This window comes from Zootoca vivipara, chromosome 2 (assembly GCF_965207765.1).
Source record: "Zootoca vivipara chromosome 2, rZooViv2.hap1.1, whole genome shotgun sequence".
Classification (NCBI taxonomy): Eukaryota; Metazoa; Chordata; class Lepidosauria; order Squamata; family Lacertidae; genus Zootoca; species Zootoca vivipara.
In genome coordinates, this window is record NC_142584.1 from 67,403,782 (window position 1) to 67,423,868 (window position 20,087).

The 20,087-nt window shown below is 43.3% G+C and overlaps 3 protein-coding genes across 7 annotated transcripts in view; all 3 read right to left on the reverse strand.

Moving 5' to 3' along the window:
• Positions 1–344: 344 nt before the first annotated feature.
• On the reverse strand, positions 345–11,844 carry LOC118080551 (NACHT, LRR and PYD domains-containing protein 3). Of its 4 annotated transcripts, none has more exons than XM_035105952.3 (7): positions 11,732–11,844; positions 8,896–9,184; positions 7,342–7,362; positions 4,411–6,127; positions 3,516–3,602; positions 2,361–2,528; positions 345–1,416 (listed from the first exon to the last, which is right to left on the reverse strand). In XM_035105952.3, the coding sequence occupies exons 2-7, from the start codon at positions 9,170–9,172 to the stop codon at positions 1,317–1,319; spliced, it is 2,370 nt and encodes a 789-aa protein (XP_034961843.2). In that variant the 5' UTR covers positions 9,173–9,184; positions 11,732–11,844; the 3' UTR covers positions 345–1,316. The 4 variants fall into 4 exon arrangements, with proteins under 4 accessions (XP_034961843.2, XP_034961842.3, XP_034961841.2 ...); XM_035105951.3 differs by lacking the exon at positions 11,732–11,844 and adding an exon at positions 11,235–11,376; XM_035105950.3 differs by lacking the exon at positions 11,732–11,844 and adding an exon at positions 11,097–11,229.
• A 2,733-nt stretch (positions 11,845–14,577) lies between these two features.
• On the reverse strand, positions 14,578–16,721 carry BRK1 (BRICK1 subunit of SCAR/WAVE actin nucleating complex). The gene is made up of 3 exons (XM_035105956.3): positions 16,490–16,721; positions 16,273–16,355; positions 14,578–15,211 (listed from the first exon to the last, which is right to left on the reverse strand). The coding sequence occupies exons 1-3, from the start codon at positions 16,605–16,607 to the stop codon at positions 15,185–15,187; spliced, it is 228 nt and encodes a 75-aa protein (XP_034961847.1). The 5' UTR covers positions 16,608–16,721; the 3' UTR covers positions 14,578–15,184.
• Positions 16,722–18,095: 1,374 nt separating this feature from the next.
• Positions 18,096–20,087, reverse strand: part of FANCD2 (FA complementation group D2) — a 38,838-nt gene continuing 36,846 nt past the window's right edge. For both annotated transcript variants that reach the window (XM_035105957.3, XM_088663176.1), the window contains one exon: positions 18,096–18,672. In XM_035105957.3, coding sequence (XP_034961848.3) covers positions 18,595–18,672 — 78 coding nt within the window. In that variant the 3' untranslated portion in view covers positions 18,096–18,594. The remainder of the gene's footprint in view (positions 18,673–20,087) is intronic.

A 20,087-nucleotide genomic window follows, 5' to 3' on the forward strand; every position in this document is an offset into this window, starting at 1 on the left:
TTTTGACTAGGGTTTGAAGAGGACCTGGATTTGTTGTAGGGTTGCCATATGCCCTCTTTTTCCAGGACACACCCTCTTTTTCGTGGGTTTGTAAAATAAGTGTTGTCATAGCAATCCATAGTTAAAAGTAGAAGTTGGCAAACGTGTCCTCTTTTTTGATCTTCAAAATATGGCAACCCTAGAAGATACCATTAACATGGTTGCCAACTTTCATATTAGTGGACAAAACTTGCAAGACTTGTAATAAAGCTATGAGAATACTTAGTTTCTAGCCACTCGTGGAGATGTGAGTACGGTAGGTATAACACCTTGCTGCTTCATCTCATTTTAACAACTACAACTGCCTCAGCATCTTGTCAGCTCCCTTGGGTGGGAAGTGTGAAGAACAGAAAAAGAGCCTCATTTTGCCTGCCCTTAATCATGTCCAATTGAGCAATAGCCTTTCCCAACAGCCTCTGCTTTAAGAACAGCAAAGGCAGCTGGAAGAGAGGAGTTTTGCGTGACCCGGGGGCGGGAGGAATCTTTTAATAATTTCATAAACTACGGTATGTGCCCCTGTTGCTCAATTTGACCTTTTTACAAGGATTTTTGTGCATTGCAGTATCTTATGTATTGTAATTTTGCTGTTATCTTTATAATTTAAGTAATGATTTATTGTACAGTACTTGTTGGTCATGAATTTCTATTTAATTATTATTTGTTGGTATTTTGGAATTAAATTTTATAGTGTACTATTGTATTCTAATGGATTGTTGAATACAGTATTACTTTATTGGATATAAGTTGTTGATTATAAGTCATTTTTTAAATTTGCCTTATTTGTGTTGGATTGGATCGTTAATAAGATGTGTGATCTTTGTTGTTTAATTTTGTTGTTTCTTCAGCTTGTAAACTGCCTTCTGTAGAGCATTATAAAAAGGTGGTATACAAATTAACCCTCTGGTCCATGGGATCACGAAGAGTCGGACGACTAAACGACTAAACAACAACAACAAATACAAATTAAATTAAAACAAGGCTGCTAGATTATGTAAGAAAATACTAAAAAATAAATAAATCAGATAGCTGATCAAAGTGCTTACTTTTTTAAAAATCCAATGACTGCACATGTCATTCTTCCTGTTTGGGAAGCACTTCCAACAACTAAAGTTGGCAGGTTTGCATCTGAGCCTTAATGCTGCCTTTCTTTCTTTTAAGAAAGAGTTCAGCTCTAGAACTCCCATCCTGCAGCTACAAGCACGTTTACCTGATTCAGTACAATACTGCCCTTTGGTAACATGACTGCTGTTGATCCAGAGCATACAAATTAGAATGTGTCACAGCCACAACAAAAAAGGACGTCCTGACTTAGTTATCTTTTTCTCTTGCTGTTTCAAGCGTTTCCTTCCTTTTTCACCAAATCCATTACTTTCCAACCTGGAAGAAAAGGAAAGATAACCAGAAATGAGCACAAATGAATACCAGGATCTGAAGCTGCAGTTTTTATGAGTGGGCTGCAATGCTACTTTCTGTCTTCATATCCTTAATGGAAGTGAGCAGCAGAGAGAGGAAGGACCCAGTGATTTAACTTAAGGTAATGAAGTGAGTGATATTTTTTAAGGGTATGCAGGAGCAGGACATGTGTGACTGAGACAGGGGAACGGGATTTCAGGCCCAGAGGCCAAATGCAGCCCTCCAACCCTCAGGACTCTTCTTACTTAGGTTGTGTTTCCTCTCTCCTCCTTCCTCACTGACACTGTTCCACACCCTCAAGTGTGTTTGTTTGGCTGCAATTGAGGCAAGCAAGAAGCATGATTGCAACTTCTTTCTTTCCTTCTCCTGCTATGTCCAAGAAAACCATGGCTTTAATTGAATCTGGCAAGTCTGTAGCATGTCTTCAGTTGGCCAGGAACAAATCTGGTGGGACGAACTGGGTGCTTACACAACTATCAATCTCTAAGTTGGACCTAAATGAGAGCAGGAGGAGAGCGTGCTAGCAGAATGGAAAGTTTTACTGGCTTCAGCTTTTGGCCTTACATCATGTGCTCAAACCATTTTATTCCCATGTAAAGAAAGGAACTGGAAACAGCAATTTCCTTTTTCTTTTAACTATGCTCTCTCTGTTTCTGGATGAAAGTGTGTGTGATGTGTGTATTTGTTATGTTGGAATCTGCTTATAAAGAGCAAACTCTTCTGGTGCAAGTTGTAAGGTCAGGTATGCTCTGAGAAACCTGCTCTTAACCCTTTGCCATTCAGTCAAAATACTTCTCCCATCCTGCCACTTCACTTCGTTGGCCTCAGGAGCAACAACAGCAAAGCAATCCTATCAGTTTCCTGGAAGGCGAGGTTAGTTCTCTCTCCCACCCTTTATCAGCACTTACCGCAGAAAAGACAGGCTGGGGCAGGTCTCCATGAGGTGGCGGATGAAAGGCACAGAAACCTCTGAGAAGGAGTTGTTCTGAAGGTTTAGGGTGCTGAGTGTGTGTCTGGTGCTCAGAATATTGCAAAGTTCTTGGGCGCAAGCATCTGTGAGGTAATTCTCATCAAGACTGGCAGGGACAAAATGGATGCAAGGTCATAGGCAGATCACACACTACATTTAAGCACTATTATCCTTTCCTCGAAGCTTGGGTGAGAACAGAATCAAAAGGAATGTATAGTTACAAGCAAACTATTATTCAGTCTACTCCCAGAATTTAACTTGCGACTTGAAGCCAAGTTGCCAACTTGAATAGTCAGTATGAGGAATACCTAACATTCCTCTTTCCTCCATGCCTCGTTGCCTTATGTGCCAGAAGGCATACTAGGAAGCTACTGAGCCAGAGTGCTTTCCTCCCCCCACTTTACTAGGAGGTAGGACTTGAGCAGTCATTAAGAGGAAATTATAAGGAGCTGATCTCTGTATCTTCTGGAGACAACTTGTCTGCTGATGTGGAGCTGGCCCTGGTCCTGTTGGTCTTGTTCCCAGTTATATAAACAGGAATAACCGGCTGCTGTAACAAGTCATTCAAGAATTTATAAAGGCAATGAAAAATAACATAAATAGCACAACCACGTGTTGCAAAGTATCAAAAAAGGACTTAGTCCAACATAAATGCAATGTCCACAGTCATAAGTCGGAGTTCATGTAGCATAGTTCATACAGGGTATCCATATGGAGATAAATCAAAATAGATGTAAATACTGGAGTTCCACAGAATAAGGTGTTCACCAACATCTAGGTAGGTGGCAACAATATAATTGACAATTGTGTTCGTAACTAGGTTATTTGTGTATGTTTGCATACAGTCTTGTTCCCAGACCTTACTCTGTCTTTGCATCCTGCTCTCAGCACCAGTATCTGGCTACTTGTGTCTAAAAACCCTTCCCACTGTGAAATTTCTCTCTCACTGCCAGCTAGTTGCACCCAGACTCCAACAGACCCTGCGCTCCATTGGAATAGTGCGCAGATAGCAAATAATCTGAACTCCAAGCCCACAAAGACGTCATACATACACCCAACTTTTTGTATGTGTCTCTGCTCCCTTGTTACTTACTTTAGAGTAGTCACATTACAGTCTAGTTCCTTCAGAGTGGCACAGAGAACATGCACTCCCGAGTTTCCAAGTTTGTTACTTCCAAAGCTACAGAGAGAAAGAGAGAGAATGAGAAAGATGAAAAAAGATTCAGGACTGATTCTTCAAAATCTAGGAGAAATATAAGAAGGTGGGAACTGGACCATCCAATGTAGAAACTTAATGGCTCACACAGAAGTGTGAAATCTCCACTTCCTTGTGAAAAGAGCAGGCTTCTAGCCATTTACAGAGAAATACTTGAAAACTAAAGGACATGGCTTTCTGAGGGTGCTGTGGGCAAGAAGGAGGGTCCCATGCTCTACTCCCTTCCTTGCCCCTACACACTTATTGCTCCCCCAGGCGTTCCTTCTGTTTTCCAACCATGGTATTGATTCTGGTCGAAAAACAACCACAAGCCAGAATTCTGTTTTATTTTCCAAGCCCAGTATGCACCTCCCAACTACATGCATGACTTTGCTGGTCTAGGATTTTCAAGCCAGGGAAACAAGGGGCTTTTCGCCTTCCTGTGCATACTATTCTAGGCAGGGGGACAAGGAGACTGCATGAGCTTTTGAGCCAAAGATGGAGACTGGATGGCATTTTGAGCCATGGTTACTGACAGCAAGGCATTTATACAAGGCATATATTGCCACATTGACTTCATATGGTTTCAGAAATGGTGAAGAAGTGAATACATGGATATTCCATCACTACAACACAGTGTGCTTGAGTCTGGGAGTGTCTATCCTCCTTCAGCAAGCAATCCTGGTAACAAAGGGAAAAACAAATCAGTGCCCAACCCACAGGCTATCCACTCAAATCCTGCAATGCCTGGTACTTGCTGTTCCTAGAAAAACAATATGATGGCATCACTTACTTTAAAGTTGTACAGTTTTTTATTCCTGGAGCCAAAGCTCTGATGTGGTAAGACTTCAGCCTGCAAAACGTTAGATCAATGGAGTGATCCTCGATTTTACTGTGCTGCAAGCAGAACGCCAGAACCCTGCAGTCCAACACCGAGAGTGTCTGGAAAGAAAGGTCAATATTCTGGAAATGATGCATCACACACTCTGCAAATTCTGCTTCCTGGGTCTCAAACAGACAGTGGAAAAACTTCAGCAGGCAATGACCTTTTCGAGGAGGCTCCTCAGTTGCCACTTCAGCTGCTCTCTGAAGCAAGAGGGGCTTCACAAGGTCAGATGTCTTGCACTGCAGAGTTTGATCAAGAAAGATGCGCACCTTTTCACTGCTCAGGCCAAATATGAAGCATACTGTTAATGTCAAATGCTCATTGCCTGGCTTCTCACACTCAGCTAAAAGTGTCTTCAAGTCCCCCATACTGTTATCTGAAACTTCCATTGAGTCCTTCTGCAGAATATACCACATGGCAGCAAAAAACTCCTGGAAGCAAAGATGGAGAAAACTGTACAGATTGTGCTGGCCAATCCCCCTCTGGAATGGTCTTTTGTCTAGAAAGAGGTCTTTAAGAGGAGAAACCTCTAAATTATGTTCCTCAAGATCCTGCTCCTCAAAGAGAACTTTCTGTCCCAGGATGCCAGCCCGTGCCAAGGAACAGAGTCTTCCGAGCTCATTCAGAGAGGAATTTTTCCATTTCGCAGACTCATGCTTAAGAAGATTGTGAGAAAACTGTACAAAGACTTTTGTTGTGGTGTCCAAGGTGTCTGCAATCTCGTCTTCAGTTTCCAGTTCAACTCTGATGACAGAGCAGATGATCCAACACACCATGGGGATGAAGCAGATGGTGGACACTGCATCAGTATTTTCAATGAATCTCAGTGCTAGGTTGGCTTTCTGATCATCTTTAAAGAACTTGGAAAAATATTCACGACGACCTTTCTCAGTGAATCCAAGGATCTCAGCAAATCTTGGAAACTTCAAGCACCCATGCAGCCTCTCTGCAGCACCAGGCCTTGTGGTGATTAACAGGTAGGATTTGGGCAAAAGCTTCTTTCTCAACAAGCTGCTCAGAACACCCTGTATGGACACCTTTGAATAAGGATCATCACAGAAACTGTCTCCTATGAGCTCTAAGGAGCAACAAAACTCATCATAGCCATCAATGATGAAAAGCAGCTTTTCAGGGTGGGCTAAAATCCCTTTCACTGGGGCATACATGTCTTGACACTGATCTACAATAAGGTCAGCCAGGCTGATGGTATCTTCAGCAAGGCTTAGTTCTCTGCAGCGAAAGCAGAACACGTAGTCAAAGACATCCTGGTACAGCTCCCCAGCAGCCCAGCCCAGCATAATCTTCTGCACGGTCATCGTTTTACCAATACCAGCAGGTCCTTGCAACACCACGGTTCTTGGGGCTATTCCCGATTCATCAGGTTCAAAAAGGCTTTGTATATCAGTTGATGAATAATCTGAACTGCGAGTTTCCAAGACCTCCATGTGCAGCCTGCCAGTAGCAACCAATTCATGTTCCCTCTGCTTCTGAGGCCGGTGTTTTTTGATGATAAGTAACTCTATGTAACGGGCATTTAATGGGGTGCTCTCACCAAAGAGGCTGTTTCTGTCCTCTGTTAGCAAGTATTCTTCCTTCACATCCTCAGCATACTTTTTTTTGTAATCTAGTATAGACAGAGAGAAGGATTAACTATCTGCCATGGCATTGCAACATGCTTGCCTGATGCAAGGCACCCTTGATTTCCCAGTGGTCCTTTGTCTATGTAGACCCTCTAAGTTAAAGAACTTTTATTTTGCTCAAGACTACCAAGGTCTGTGTTTGCAAGTTTGCAGAGTTCATAATAATAATCATCATAACCATAATATATTATACCACGCCCATCTGGCTGGGTTTCCCCAGCCACTCTGGGCGGCTTCCAACAAACTATTAAGAATACACTAAAACATTCAAATACCCTGAATCTGGCATACCGTTTGCCTGCACTGTTTCTGAACTGTCCCTTTCGTTGGGGAAAACCTAAACTAGCATACATCTCTTTCACTTTGGCTCTACTTTATGGGCTCTGTATTTCCCCCCATCATAAACAAGATATATTTGAAAATGTACTGACTCATGGGCATGTCAAAGTGTATACGGCTGATAAAAAAGTGCCTGTAGTCACAGAGGGGAAAGTGGGTGTGGTCAATTTCTGTCTTTGTTTATTTGCTTTGGAAAGAACAAAAACCTTTTGGCATCACAAGGTACAGCAGGGGACGTCTGGGAGTGGTCAGTATTTTTTAAAAAATAAAAATAAAAAGTCAAGTTTGAAGGGAGGGGCTTGGGGACACAGAAAATCTTTTGGCATCACAGGTATACCTGTGGGAGCAGAAACTAAAAAGATTAAAAAAGTAAAGGTGGGTCATAGGAGTTAGCAATTAAAGAAAGCTTACTTAAAATAAAAAATATAAATGTGGGGGAATCTTTGGGAGCCACAAACAATCTCTTGGGAAGTCAGATGCTGACCACCACTGACCATTTTTGAGCTCATCAGCAATCCTAGAAGAATAACTCTAGTCCTGTTCTGTCTAGCATCAGCTCTCTATTACCACTCCCTCTCCTCTCAAGACTGGTCCAGTAAAATATTCCCAAATTAGAGAGCGATGCAACTACTTACATCTCCCAGAGGCCATGCTTACCTGATATCTGCAGTTATGCCTCACAATCCTGTGGTTTTCCAATTTTGTTTGCTTTTCTCCTTCAAACATTTTCTACAAATTACTGAGCCTCAAGGGTCTTCTTGGCTCTCTAGGCTGCTTTTGAAAAGTTATGACAAGGGATCCACTTATCTTGAGTTCTAGAATAAAACTTACAATGGCTTACAATGAGGTGCCTACATACCTTGAACTTGCTTCCCAATCTCTGAAAAAGAAATAAAATAACTGGTTAGACATTTTTGTATTGTGAACAGTAGGTTTTTTAACTCTGGTGGTCATGATGTATAGGAAAGTTGAAAGAATCACTGTACATACCAAGCCGCTTCCTGCAAATCTGAGTTCAGGCCAGCTTTGAAACAGGCTTTGAGGCTTTACGTCAACTAGCATATGGAATCAAATTCAGCTCTATATCATCTGCATCCCAGGTGGGCAACCTACAGCATGGCAGCCCCATGTGCCCACCCCAACCCTATTTTATGCAGTGCCCCCCATGCCTCATCCCTCCAGCCCATCAGAGTTCTTTCCTTCCTTTTCATTTCCTCCTTATTTTTCTTGGCTTTTAAAAGTCTCTCCCTCCCTTTACTATGTTGTTTCAGAACAAATGGAAGGAACTGTATTTTAGCACATGAAAGTAAATTGACGGTGTTCAAAAACGTTTTGCTTGGTTGAATGGCTTGAGGAAAATAAGTGTTCCCCCCAGCTATCTGAGAACAGATTGGAAGGTTTCTGTCAGAAATGAATTACTTTCACTTGGGCTGTGTCTACACCAGGGCACTAATGCGAGCACGAGTAATTATTTTCTCTATGTGTGTTTGTGTGCCTTCATCATGGGATGTATTGCACTGTGTGTTGCCTGTCCCTGTCTCCTCAGTTAGTACTTTCCTCCCATCATAAGTTCTGGATACCTGAGGTCCCTTATGGGAATGCAAGCAGGTATTTGTTTACCCCTGCATGCACCTTTTAATTTGTTGTAAAAAAATAAAAACTGAAATACAAGTTTTAAAATATACCAGATTTACACAGAAGAACAGTCAGAAATAATTTCCTGGCTCCAAGCCAGGAAATCTAGGCCACTTGTAGGCTTGTTCACAGATTTGTGTTCACCAGTGTGCACACATCTTTCAAATTATTTTATTTTATTTTAGAAATAACCAGATTTTCACAAAAGAGCAGTTTAAGGAAAGAATGTGTCACTCCAAATCTGGAAAGGATTTGCAAGAAGGGCTACTGTTTCCTTTCCTCCCCTTTTCCCTTCCAGCCTCTTATACCTGCAAGGGGAAATTTTGTTTTGTGCCAGACCATTTCCACAGAAAGGAGCTGATTTAATAATAATAATAATAATAATAATAATAATAATACAATGGACTTGTAAAATTGTGAGGTAAGCAGAGCTAGGGGCGGGTGAACAGCCTCTAAGCCATGGGTAGGCAAACTAAGGCCCAGGGGCCTGATGTGGCCCAATCGCCTTCTCAATCCAGCCCACGGATGGTCCAGAATCAGCGTGTTTTTACGTGAGTAGAATGTGTCCCTTTTATTTAAAATGCATCTCTGGGTTATTTGTGGGGCATAGGAATTCGTTCATATATTTTTCCAAAATATAGTCCAGTCCCCCACTAGGTCTGAGGGACAGTGGACCAGCCCCCTGCTGAAAAAGTTTCCTGACCCCTGCTCCAGGTGATTACTAGCTATACTGAACAATTATATAGTACATTATATCTAGGTGAGTACAAATCCATACCCTTGCTGAGTTTAGAAGCATTGTACTTGAGACCAATGTCTTCAAAAATAGTTATCATCAGGGCAGCAGCCTCCTCCACATAAAACTCAACCAGAAGGTCCACCATCTTCTCCCGAGTTGCCTTCTCCATCCGTCCAAGTGGAATATTCTTACCCCCGGGAGCTGCTGCAATACGCAACTTAAACTTAAACTTCTCAAAATCTTCTTGGCCAAGGTCCTCTAAGGCATCTAGTAGGTAGTCCTGCATCATGGCTCCTCCTCCTGACTTCATCACCATCTCACAGCAAGGCTGCAAGCAAAGAACCATTTTAAGTGCCAGAAGAAAATATTTTACCTGCCCATCATGCAGTAACTCACACGCGCAAGGTCTTTGGAATACATTTTGTAGGTTTCCAGGTGGGCAGAAGGGAAGGGAATAACACTGACATCACATACTGACTTTAGGATCCATGTGTGGTTCTTTACCTTACCCATATTACACAGAAGCAGCCCACCTAGCCATCCATCCCATATTTACATCTGCCACTGTATATTTCAAAAACAAGAACCACTTTGGAACCACTTTGGAACTGTACTGCCTGAACAAGGGATGTAAATCTGCAATCCAAATCCATTTATGTGGGACTACCGGTAAGTCCCAGGTAATTAAGCAGGACTTACTTCTGATAGATGTGGTTAGGATTGTGCTATTCATCATTACTTCCCTCAAAGCAACCTGGGAAGGAAGCATAGCTTGTTAAGGGTGTTGAGAGTTTTTTAAGAGGTTCCTGTTCTCCTCACGGAGCTACAGTTCACAGAGCAGTTCTAACAATCAATCCATTTTCCCAACAAACCCTGGGAATTGTAGCTCTGTGTGGGGAACAGGCATCTCCTAACAACTCTCAGCACCCATAACAAACTACAGTTCCCAGACTTCTTTAGGGGAAGCCACAACTGTTTAAAGTAACATGGTACAGTACTGCTTAAAATTCTTGGTGTAGATGGGATCATCAGGGCCGGATTTAGGTTTGATGAAGCCCTAAGCTACTGAAGGTAACGGGGCCCTTTATATGTCCAGCTGTCCTTTGTCAACAACAAATTGTCACTGTTTTTTGTGTAGAATATATGCTATATGGTAATTTATGGACCTAATAGGTATCTAAAGCCATTTGCACATAAAAAATAGGAGCCGACACAACACAAAACACTGTTGCTGTATGTAGGTTTTATTTTGTTATTTATCTTATATTTTGGAAATGTACATCCAGTTTTTTTCCCCTTTAAATTTTTTTGGGGCCCCAAAAATATAGCTTGTTAATCTTATACGTAAATCCGGCACTGAGGATCATAATGAACTAGAAAGAAATCACCTATCCTACTACTCAAAAACAAGTTTGGTTTCTTCCCCTTCCTCCCAGCCCCTTCTGAGCAAAACACACCCAACTTTTCAAGACACGCTCCAGCCATAGCTGCCAAGTTTTCCCTTTTCTCGCGAGGAAGCCTATTCAGCATAAGGGAAAATCCCTTTAAAAAAGGGATAACTTGGCAGCTATGGCTCCAGCTACGGGCATTATCATCAGCCAGTCCCTGAACTGTTCCTTCACAAAAGGCTTCGAACCAGTGGTGTCTGAACTTTTTTCAAAGAGGGCCAGATTTGATGAACTGAAGGGCCGTGGGGGCCGACCAAAGTTGTTGAGGTTTTCTTTTGGTTTTGAAGTTGTTGAGCTTCTTTTAGGGTCGGAGTTGTTGAGTTTCTTTTAGGACTGAAGCTGTTGGGTTGTTGTTGTTTTTTAAAGGATTTTACCTCAGGGAAGAAACTGCCACAGGGGCCGGATTAAACCAACCGGCGGGCCGGATTAGGCCCCCGAAACGGACTTTGAACATGCAGCCTGGAATAAGCCTTTTCCACCAAATGCCTGTCCCTCTCAGTTTCCCCTTCTTCTCCGCCCCAGCAGGAAAACGCCTCCCATCCCGCACACCCGCCCGGCGGCCTTGTGGGCTTGTCAGGAAGCGGCTCCCAGGCGCGACCCTCCCGCCACCGCGTCCATTGCGACACGAGCGGGGCGAGGGTCGCATTGAACAGCTGCTGCCTCGTCGTTTACTCAGCTTCAAGGGGGCCCTGTTGCCCAATTTTCCCCGCCCGCAGCGGAGCCAGGCTTGGCCCCACCGGCGGAAACACTCCGCGGGACTGGAAGGCGAGAACATTCCCGCCACCACCCTACCCAGGAGGGTCTTTCCTCCCGGCTCCTAATGGCGCCTCCTTTGGCCGCCCACGACGTGCTCGCTGCCGTCTTTAGGCAAGGCTGGCTGGCTGGCTGGCGCTGCAGAGGCATCGGGGGGACGATGGGCAGCAGACTCACCTCTCCGGAGTCAGTGCAGGATAAAGAAGCCGTGCGGGGAAAGTGAAAGTGACGTGGCTCAGGCGGCGGGGGAGGGGGAGAGAGATGCCCCAAGTCAAGGCTTTCGAATGCATATGCAGCACAGTAAGAAGCCTTCTCCAACCTGGTGCCCTCCAGATGGCATGCACTACGACTCCTCATCAGCCCCCAGCTATCATGGGTGCGCTGGTTTGGGTTAATGGGAGTTCTAAACCAAAACTTCCGGAGGGCAACAGGTTGGCAAAGCGTGGTGTGTATGCGAGCGTTTTCGGTTGGTGGCACAGACCATTTGGGGCTCACTCAGCCTAAATAGAAATTACCCACACTTTCAGGGGGATTTAAGGCAACTTAATAAAATGATAAAACTGGTAAAAATAAATGCAACTTAATAATCTATTTAATTAGTTATTTCCCACCCTCCGCCTTAAAGTCCCAGGTGGGTTACAGCATTAAAGGCAACATTTAAAACAATCACACACCTTGTTTGTTGTTGTTTAGTCGTTTTGTCGTGTGCGATTCTTCGTGACCCCATGGACCAGAGCAGGCCAGGCACTCCTGTCCTCCACTGCCTTCCGCAGTTTGGTCAAACTCACACCTATTTGTCTATAAATAACATATTCACCTTGGACTTTACTTCTGCTTAACCTAGGGTACCCCTCTGCCAGATGTTGTTGGACTACAACTCCCATTGCCCCTGACCTTGCTGGCTGGGGCTGATGGGAATTGTAGTCCAACGGCCAGAGGACAGTGTCGGCTACTTTCACTTTCACTCAGGGAAAGGCACAACTTGCACTGAATATTGTACTCTAATGATTGGTTGTGTCATTATCAATAAATTGCTTGCATTTCATAACACAAGCTCTACCATTCTATGACTTCTTGTCATCATGAGGAATTTAGAATCAGTGTCTTTGCTTCTGAGAACCGGTGTCTTTGCTTCTGTGAGAACCATTGTTCTGATTCCTATTCTGAAATAAAATGCAGTTTTCTTAATCTTCTTCATTCATCCAGGATTGACCAGCGCCTTTGCTTCCATGCAGACTTCCCCCCTTTATTTGTAGCTCTTTCTATATGTGTTTCCCACTTTCTATTTGGGAAACAGGGTGGCCAAGGCGGGGTGTTATGTGATGCACATTTGTAGAAATTAAGAGTCAACACCAATTTGCAGACTGAAATAAAATGTAGCTGGTTGTATGAGGGACAGATGAAAGGCTGACTGAAGCTCCTCTTTCTGTTTCCATTCAGGCTGCCAGAGAAGAAGTAGTGGCTGCATCATGGCCAACATGATGTCTAGGTTCAGGTAGGTAGCCGTGTTGGTCTGATATAGTATAAATAAATAAACTGTCCAGTAGCACCTTGGAGAGAACAAACTTAGTTGGTCTCTAAGGTGCTACTGGACATTTTTTTAATATACTGTATTTCGAACATGTCTAGGATAAGCTGAAACCTTTACTCTTGGACTTTATGCAACTCGCTGAACTGACTGGGAGACTCCGTGACCAAGAAAAAGAGACAGTGTTAGAAAATTGGAAGAAATTTAAATTTTACTTAAAAAAATATTATAATATATAACTTTTTATTATCCTTAGGGAAGTTGATATAGGCTTTCGGGATAGAAATAGGAGTTTTGTTTAGTATTTTAGTTATTTTTGTTTTATCTATGATTAGATTTACATATATGAATAACATTTAAGTTCAGATTATTAATATGGGAAACTGCTAAAGTTGATTACCAATGAAATTCAGTTGGGGGGGGGTTGGGAAGTCATTGAACGAGGTTAAGGAAAATTATGAAATGGAAAGAATTTTGTATGAGTTGTTTGTTGTGTGTTTTATATGTTTGTTTTATAAAATGAATTTTTTTTTTAAAAAAAAAAGCTGAAACCTTTACTCAGCCCCAACTCGGGAGACCTGGAGCAGGGCCTTCCCCCTAGTTGCACCCATTATGGAATTCCCTCTAGAGCAGGCACCCCCAAACTGCGGCCCTCCAGATGTTTTGGCCTACAACTCTCATGATCCCTAGCTAACAGTACTAGTGGTCGGGGAAGATGGGAAATGTAGTCCAAAACATCTGGAGGGCCGAAGTTTGGGGGTGCCTGCAGTCTAGAGTAGTGGTGTCCAAACTTTTTTCAAAGAGGGCCGGATTTGATGAAGTAAAGGGCCATGAGGGCCGACCAAAGAGCCAACCAAAGTTGTTGAGCTTTTTCTTAGGATTGATGTTGTTGAGGTATTTTTAGGATTTTACCCCAGTAAATAAACTGCCACAGGGGCCGGATTAAACAGACTGGCGGGCCAGATAAGCCCCCCCCCCCATGGACTTTGGACTTGCCTGCTCTAGAGCACTGAAGTGCTGCCTCATGTTGCACTTAAAACTCCCTTCCTCCTTGCCCACTGGCCATGCCGGCTGGGGCTGACGGGAATTGGAAGCCCAAGACTATCTGGAGGGCCACCAGTTCCTCATCCCTGCTCTAGAGGCATGGATAGCTTTGACATGGCTCAGAGTTTGTGGCCTGGTGAATACAGTAGTACCTCTACTTATGAATAACTCTACTTACGAATGTTTCTACTTACGAATGGAGCTCCGTCCGCCATCTTGGATGCGGTTTAGATAGGATTTTTTCGACTTACGAATTTTTAGATAGGGTTGCTTCGACTTATGAATTTTTCTCCCAATGCATTCCTATGGGATTTGACTTACAATTTTTTTCGACTTACAAATGTGCGTTTGGAACGCATTAAATTCGTAAGTAGAGGTACCACTGCACATGGTGGTTTGCCCCAGCTTTCAGTGCTTATTGTTATTTTAAAATTAATTAATATATCACTTAAGGCCAAAATAGGCATCTAAGCAGTATACTATTTATTATTATTAGTTGTTCATTTGATTTATTACCCAGTGCTCACCATCAAGTTCACAGCAACCGAGCCACATTGAACTACCTGGTCCTACTGGTAGTAGCCAGGGCAGATTCTCCCACTATAGCACAGTGGGGCTACCCTCTTCTCCCTCTGCATCCCCACATCCCCTCAGGTCAGAAGAAACCCCCCACAACATGGGGGATATTGTTCCACTGGGCAAGCAGAAGTGCTTGCAGTGACAGGTCAATCTCCTAGCACAACACTGAATTCCACAATATTAAAATAAAAATAAATTTACTGCTAACATTTAAAATGTTTAACTATGGATACACTGGGGAGCTGCAAGTGTCCACCAATATTTTATTGGACACTCACACTATTCTGGCACTGGGTGGGCTAAATACACTGCGGCAGTATCCCTTATGTACACCCACCCCAAACTCTAGCTGCAGACTGACCATACTTGTTAAGCACAGGAGGTTTTATTGTTGAAACACAAATGGAAAAAAGACACCCCAAGTTACATCAGAGAATACAAAATACTTAGAAAACTAAGCCCCCCCTCCCTTGGCACATGATAGTCTCCCCCCTGCCCCCAAAACACACTGCATATTTTTTCTGTTGGACAGCCGCAGTGAAATGAATTGATCCCTTCCAGCAGCAAAAGTCAGCCACAGGATGCTCTTACTGTGTATATTGAAACTACCCACTATGCACAGTCCCAACATCCTGGTCTGTTTCAACTGTTAAAAAACAACATCATCATCATTGTGTTCCCAGAAATGAAGATTTGGTTTCATAAAGATTCTGTTAAAGAGAGCTTTGCAAGCGCATAAATCGGCTTGTGTAAAAACGACATAATTAAACATGCTCTTGTACAATTTAGCCATTTCAGGTGGAAATCACCCGCACAAAGTCACAGGCTCCAAACGGGGGATGCAGCTTCCCAAGGGGCAGAGACGAGCATAACTCCCATCCATATTAAGTAATGAAGAAACTTGATGTCTGATCGTCAGCTTCGTAAACAGCTGCACATTCTTTTCCAGGTTGGCTCCCTGCCAGCCTCCGCCACCCTATGTCAGCGTTTCACCTTTTGTTACCTGTTCAAAAGAAAGAAGAGAGCTTGCTTGCCATGGAATGTGGTTTCTTGGGAGGGGAAGGGGGAAGAGGAGATTCCTAAGTTTCTTTAGGAAACGTATGTAGGATTGCTGCAGGAGTATAGATATATGATCAAGTATGCACACCAAAAATAATAATAACACCTTAAAATCTAAAAATAAAGTAAAAGTAGCTGTGTTGACCCATATGAAACAATCCCAAATCTATGTTAGATCAATAGCTTCATTATGCCAACCAAAATTTCATAAAATAGCTTCAATAAACTATTTCATGCCACTCTGGTAGCACGTTTGTAAACTGCTTTGAGGGCTTAAAAAAAATCAAGCAGTGCATACATGTTATGAAATATATAAATAATACATCTACTTTCTCCAATATGATTTTTTGAACTTAAAATTGAATACAGTGTTAAGGGTAGTGGACTTTTTCTGGGTGGAATATGTGGGCCAAAGATGTGTGATGAAGAAGGCTCCAGGCAAAAAAGAGAGGCTTGCATCACAATGTGTCTGCCTTCTCCCTTATATGCTAGTTTTCTATGTACAGGGAGGTTTGGGGGGAAAGGCAGAAGCTTTTGCATTGCAGCGGGTTGGACTAGATGACCCATGACTTCCAACTGTATGATTCTATGAATCATTCAAGTGCACAAGGGCCATAGCTCAGCGGCAGAGGTTCCATTGCAGGCATATCCAGTTAGCGCTGGCAAGACCCCTTGATTGAAATCCCGCAGAGCCACTTATCCATCAGCACAGATCATACTAAGCTGGGTGGTCCAGATCTGACTCAGCATTTGACGGCTTCCAACATTCCTGCGCCCAACCTGCTGCCTGAAACACTTGGTTCCTCTAAGCGTCCAAGGAGGGCATAAGCAAGCCTGGCTTCCGTGCCTAGAGGAAGCCTGCAAAAGAGGGGAAAGGGAGCAGGGGGGTCGGCAGCAGAATCCCCGAAGCCAAGTTGGCCGCGGGTGCAGCGCAACGCAGCCATCCAGGCAAAGGGGTCTCCGCCTTCCGGGATCCCCCATACTAAGGAGCAGCCGCCGCCTTACCCGGGCCTCGATGTATTCGATCCGCCTCTCCAGCGCCGTCAGCTTCTCGTTGAGCGTAGCCAGGCGCGAGCGGCAGGACATGTCTGCAGGCGGAGAAAAGGGAAAGTGAGAGGTGGGCAAGCAGCGCCCCCAGCCAGCCACCCCCGCCCCGCTTGGCAGGGATCGCGACCCCCACAGGGAAGGACGGAGAAGAAGGCCAGGGCGGCGGCTTCTGTACCGAAGGAATTGAGGAAGTCCGCGATCTTCTTGATGGAGCTGGTGATCACCTCGATGTACTCGCGGTTGGCCCAGTCCTGGTGGATCTCGCGCTGAACCGGGTCCTCCTGCACCGACATGACCGACAGCTGGGAGAAGACCACCCCCCTCCCCGCACGCTCGCCCCGGCCACTGACGCTGCGACGCTTGCGCACAAGACGCAGCCCGTCTCCCCAGGCTTGCTTTTGCCTGTCTTGCAGGAACAGGCCCAAGGTAGCAGTACGCGTGCGCCGTCCTTCCCTGGGCCCCGCCCTCCCAAAACCCGCGAGTCTGCGCACTGCTACAAGTCTGGGATTGCTGTCTTGCCTGAGTAGATGCAGAGACAGAGTTGGCATTTGGGTTTGTTGTGGGTTAAATCTTTTGCTTGTGTTTCTATTTTGAGGCCCAGTAGTGAGTGGCTTTTTTAGATTAAGGAAAGTTAGGTCTACTATACTTAAAGCCTGCAAGAGGGAGATAGCAAGAGTGGGATTCTTATGCTTATAAATCATGTGGTCAATTTCAAACATATTTGTGCTTCTTATGCTTTTAAGAAAAGGGCTAAGAATGTTTTGGCTACAATACTTATCTTTCCTGATGTTGTGGTTTACCAGATTTTCTTCTTTTTCATAGCTTGTGTATTTGCAGAAGCCAATATTACAGTATTGCATACTACTTTTACACTGTGGAGTTAATGCTTCTCTGGACTTGAAAGCTTATGACACAAAAACTCCTTCCTTCATAGCCATTATGAGGGAAGAAACTGCTGTGTCCCTACGATAAAGCATTTAAAACTGTACAAAATCAAGGATTATAGTTAAAGGTCTAAGGGACTTTAAAAAACAGGACTTCCCAAATTTAAAATGCAAATCCCACATCTTATAGACATATTCAAACCCCAGTTAACACCCCTATAAGATAAAAAGTTACAAAAACAAGAGACATATATTTGCTTTCCTTCCCAACTAATTCATGAAATTTGGGGCATAATTGATTCTCTGCAAACGTACTATTTTCTCACTCTGGAAAGCTACATGTATTTCATATTAAATCGAGATAATAGCAATACTTGAAAGACTAAAGCTAGTTGGGCAATTCAGGAGTCTCAGGAGAGCAAGGAAAATTCTCAGGGATGACTCACACCCCGGCCGTCACCTCTTTAATTTCCTACCTTCAGGCAGGAGATACAGAAGTATAGTCAGCTGCACCAACAGGTTAAAGAACAGTTTTTATCGGTGGGCTGTTGGGCTGCTGAATGGGGGGGAAAATAGTGGTGCAATTGACTTCCGACAAGCACACAAGTACGAACAAGACTGAGTGTATGTGTGTGGGGGGGGGGAGGGCCTCATTTAATTTCACTGCACACAGGTGGTGTAGTGACAATAAAGGTTTATTATTATTATTTATATTTTTTCAATGTGTAGACATGGACATGATTCCATAGCATTCAATTGCCCTATTTAAATGCTTATAGATAATGTCATAGAAGTCTTGAAATGACTTGTGGGTAAGAGACACAAATGCTGAAGGTTAATTAAACCTACAGAAATGTCATTAGGGCCCCTTTAGAACTATAAACACTTGCCACAGCATGCAACAGTTAGGATTTCTACTTTATTTAGTAAATTTGTGAATGAAACTCAAAAGATCTTAATACATATTTCTGCATGTAGCACTGCAAACAACACAACAGGCTAGAACACTATACAAACTAGTAATGAAATATTTTCATGAGAAGAAAGTAACCAAAATGAACACTTTAGTATTTTTTCAAATGTTTAATCAAAGATTTCAAATCTTAATTCATGACTCAAATGAAAAGTTGTACGTTTTGTTTTTACATATCATGGGATAGTGGAGAATATTTAGGGATGGACAGAGAGCAAGGCATATGAGAGAGGAAAAGGGAGACAGATTTGTCTGCAAGGAGAAAAGTGCTTTGATTTTCAAGGTGCAAATCTTTCTAGAGATCCACTTATAAGCTTACTGAAACACAGGTGTTCTGGACACACAATCCATTCAATATTTGCTTCCTTTAATTTACTAGTTCCAGTAATTATGCCATGAAGAATTAAGCCAGTATAGCGCATGCTAATCAGAGCTGTCTTCATCACTTTCTTTGATATCCATCCCATCTTCATTCTCTGAATCTTCCCCTTCCTCCTCCTCCTGGAAAAAAAATCATGGCACTTAAGCAGTGAAGATTAGGGGATACAGATGTATTTACATTATCTATAAGCATTTTCATTGAGCTAGCCGCCACAACCCAAAATATTTCTTGGCTGCTCACCACCAGTTTAGATCTCATTAGCATATATTGATCCCCTTCATGGATCAATGCCTTGTTGTGGCGAAGGGGCTTGAATAACTCGGAGAAGCTATGAGCTATGCCATGCAGGGCCACCCAAGATGGATAGGTCATAGTGGAGAGTTTTGACTAAACGTGATCCACCTGGAGAAGGAACTGGCAAGCCACTCCAGTATCCCTGCCAAGAAAACTCCATGGACAAAGACAACAGGCATATAAAAGTTATGACGCTGGAAGATGAGCCCCTCAGGTCGGAAGGCGTCCAACATGCTACTGAGGAAGAGCGGAGGACAAGTACAAGTAGATTCAGAGCTGATGAAGCGGCTGGGCCAAAGCCGAAAGGATGCTCAGTTGCGGATATGCCTGGAAGCGAAAGGAAAGTCCGATGCTGTAAAGAAAAATATTGCATAGGAACCTGGAATGTAAGAACCATGAGTGGAGGTAAGCTGGATGTGGTCAAAAATGAGATGACAAGAATAAATATCGACATCCTGGGCATCAGTGAACTAAAATGGAAGGGAATGGGCGAATTCAGTTCGGGTGACTATCATATCTACTACTGTGGGCAAGAATCCTGTAGCAGAAATGGAGTGGCCCTCATAGTCAACAAAAGAGTGGCAAAAGCTGTAATGGGATGCAATCTCAAAAATGACAGAATGATCTCGATACGAATCCAAGGCAGACCTTTTAACATCACAGTAATCCAAGTTTATGCACCAACTACCGGTGCTGAAGAAAGTGAAATTGACCAATTCTATGAAGACCTACAACAACTTATAGAAATGACACCAAAGAAGGATGTTCTTCTCATTACAGGGGATTGGAATGCTAAAGTAGGGAATCAAGAGATAAAAGGAACAACTGGCAAGTTTGGCCTTGGAGTTCAAAATGAAGCAGGGCAAAGGCTAATAGAGTTCTGTCAAGAGAACAAGCTGGTCATCACAAACACTCTCTTCCAACAACACAAGAGACGACTCTACACATGGATATCACCAAATGGGCAGCATCGAAATCAGATTGATTATATTCTCTGCAGCCAAAGATGGAGAAGCTCTATACAGTCAGCAAAAACAAGACCTGGAGCTGACTGTAACTCAGATCATCAGCTTCTTATAGCAAAATTCCAGCTTAAACTGAAGAAAGTAGGAAAAAGCACTGGGCCAGTAAGATACAATCTGAATCAAATCCCTTATGAATACACAGTGGAAGTGAGGAACAGGTTTAAGGATTTAGATTTGGTGGACAGAGTGCCTGAAGAACTATGGATGGAGGCTCG

Coding starts and splice junctions, on each gene's coding strand:
- LOC118080551 (XM_035105950.3), bottom strand. CDS start 11,207: ATGCCTCTGCAGCGCCAGCCAGCCAGCCAGCCTTGCCTAAAGACGGCA. Junction 9,185..11,096: donor GGGAGGAAAGACCCTCCTGG/GTAGGGTGGTGG, acceptor CTTTGCTTGCAG/CCTTGCTGTGAGATGGTGAT. Junction 6,128..7,341: donor GATTGGGAAGCAAGTTCAAG/GTATGTAGGCAC, acceptor TGTCTATACTAG/ATTACAAAAAAAAGTATGCT.
- BRK1 (XM_035105956.3), bottom strand. CDS start 16,607: ATGTCGGTGCAGGAGGACCCGGTTCAGCGCGAGATCCACCAGGACTGG. Junction 16,356..16,489: donor GGACTTCCTCAATTCCTTCG/GTACAGAAGCCG, acceptor CTCCGCCTGCAG/ACATGTCCTGCCGCTCGCGC. Junction 15,212..16,272: donor TCGAATACATCGAGGCCCGG/GTAAGGCGGCGG, acceptor TCTTTTGAACAG/GTAACAAAAGGTGAAACGCT.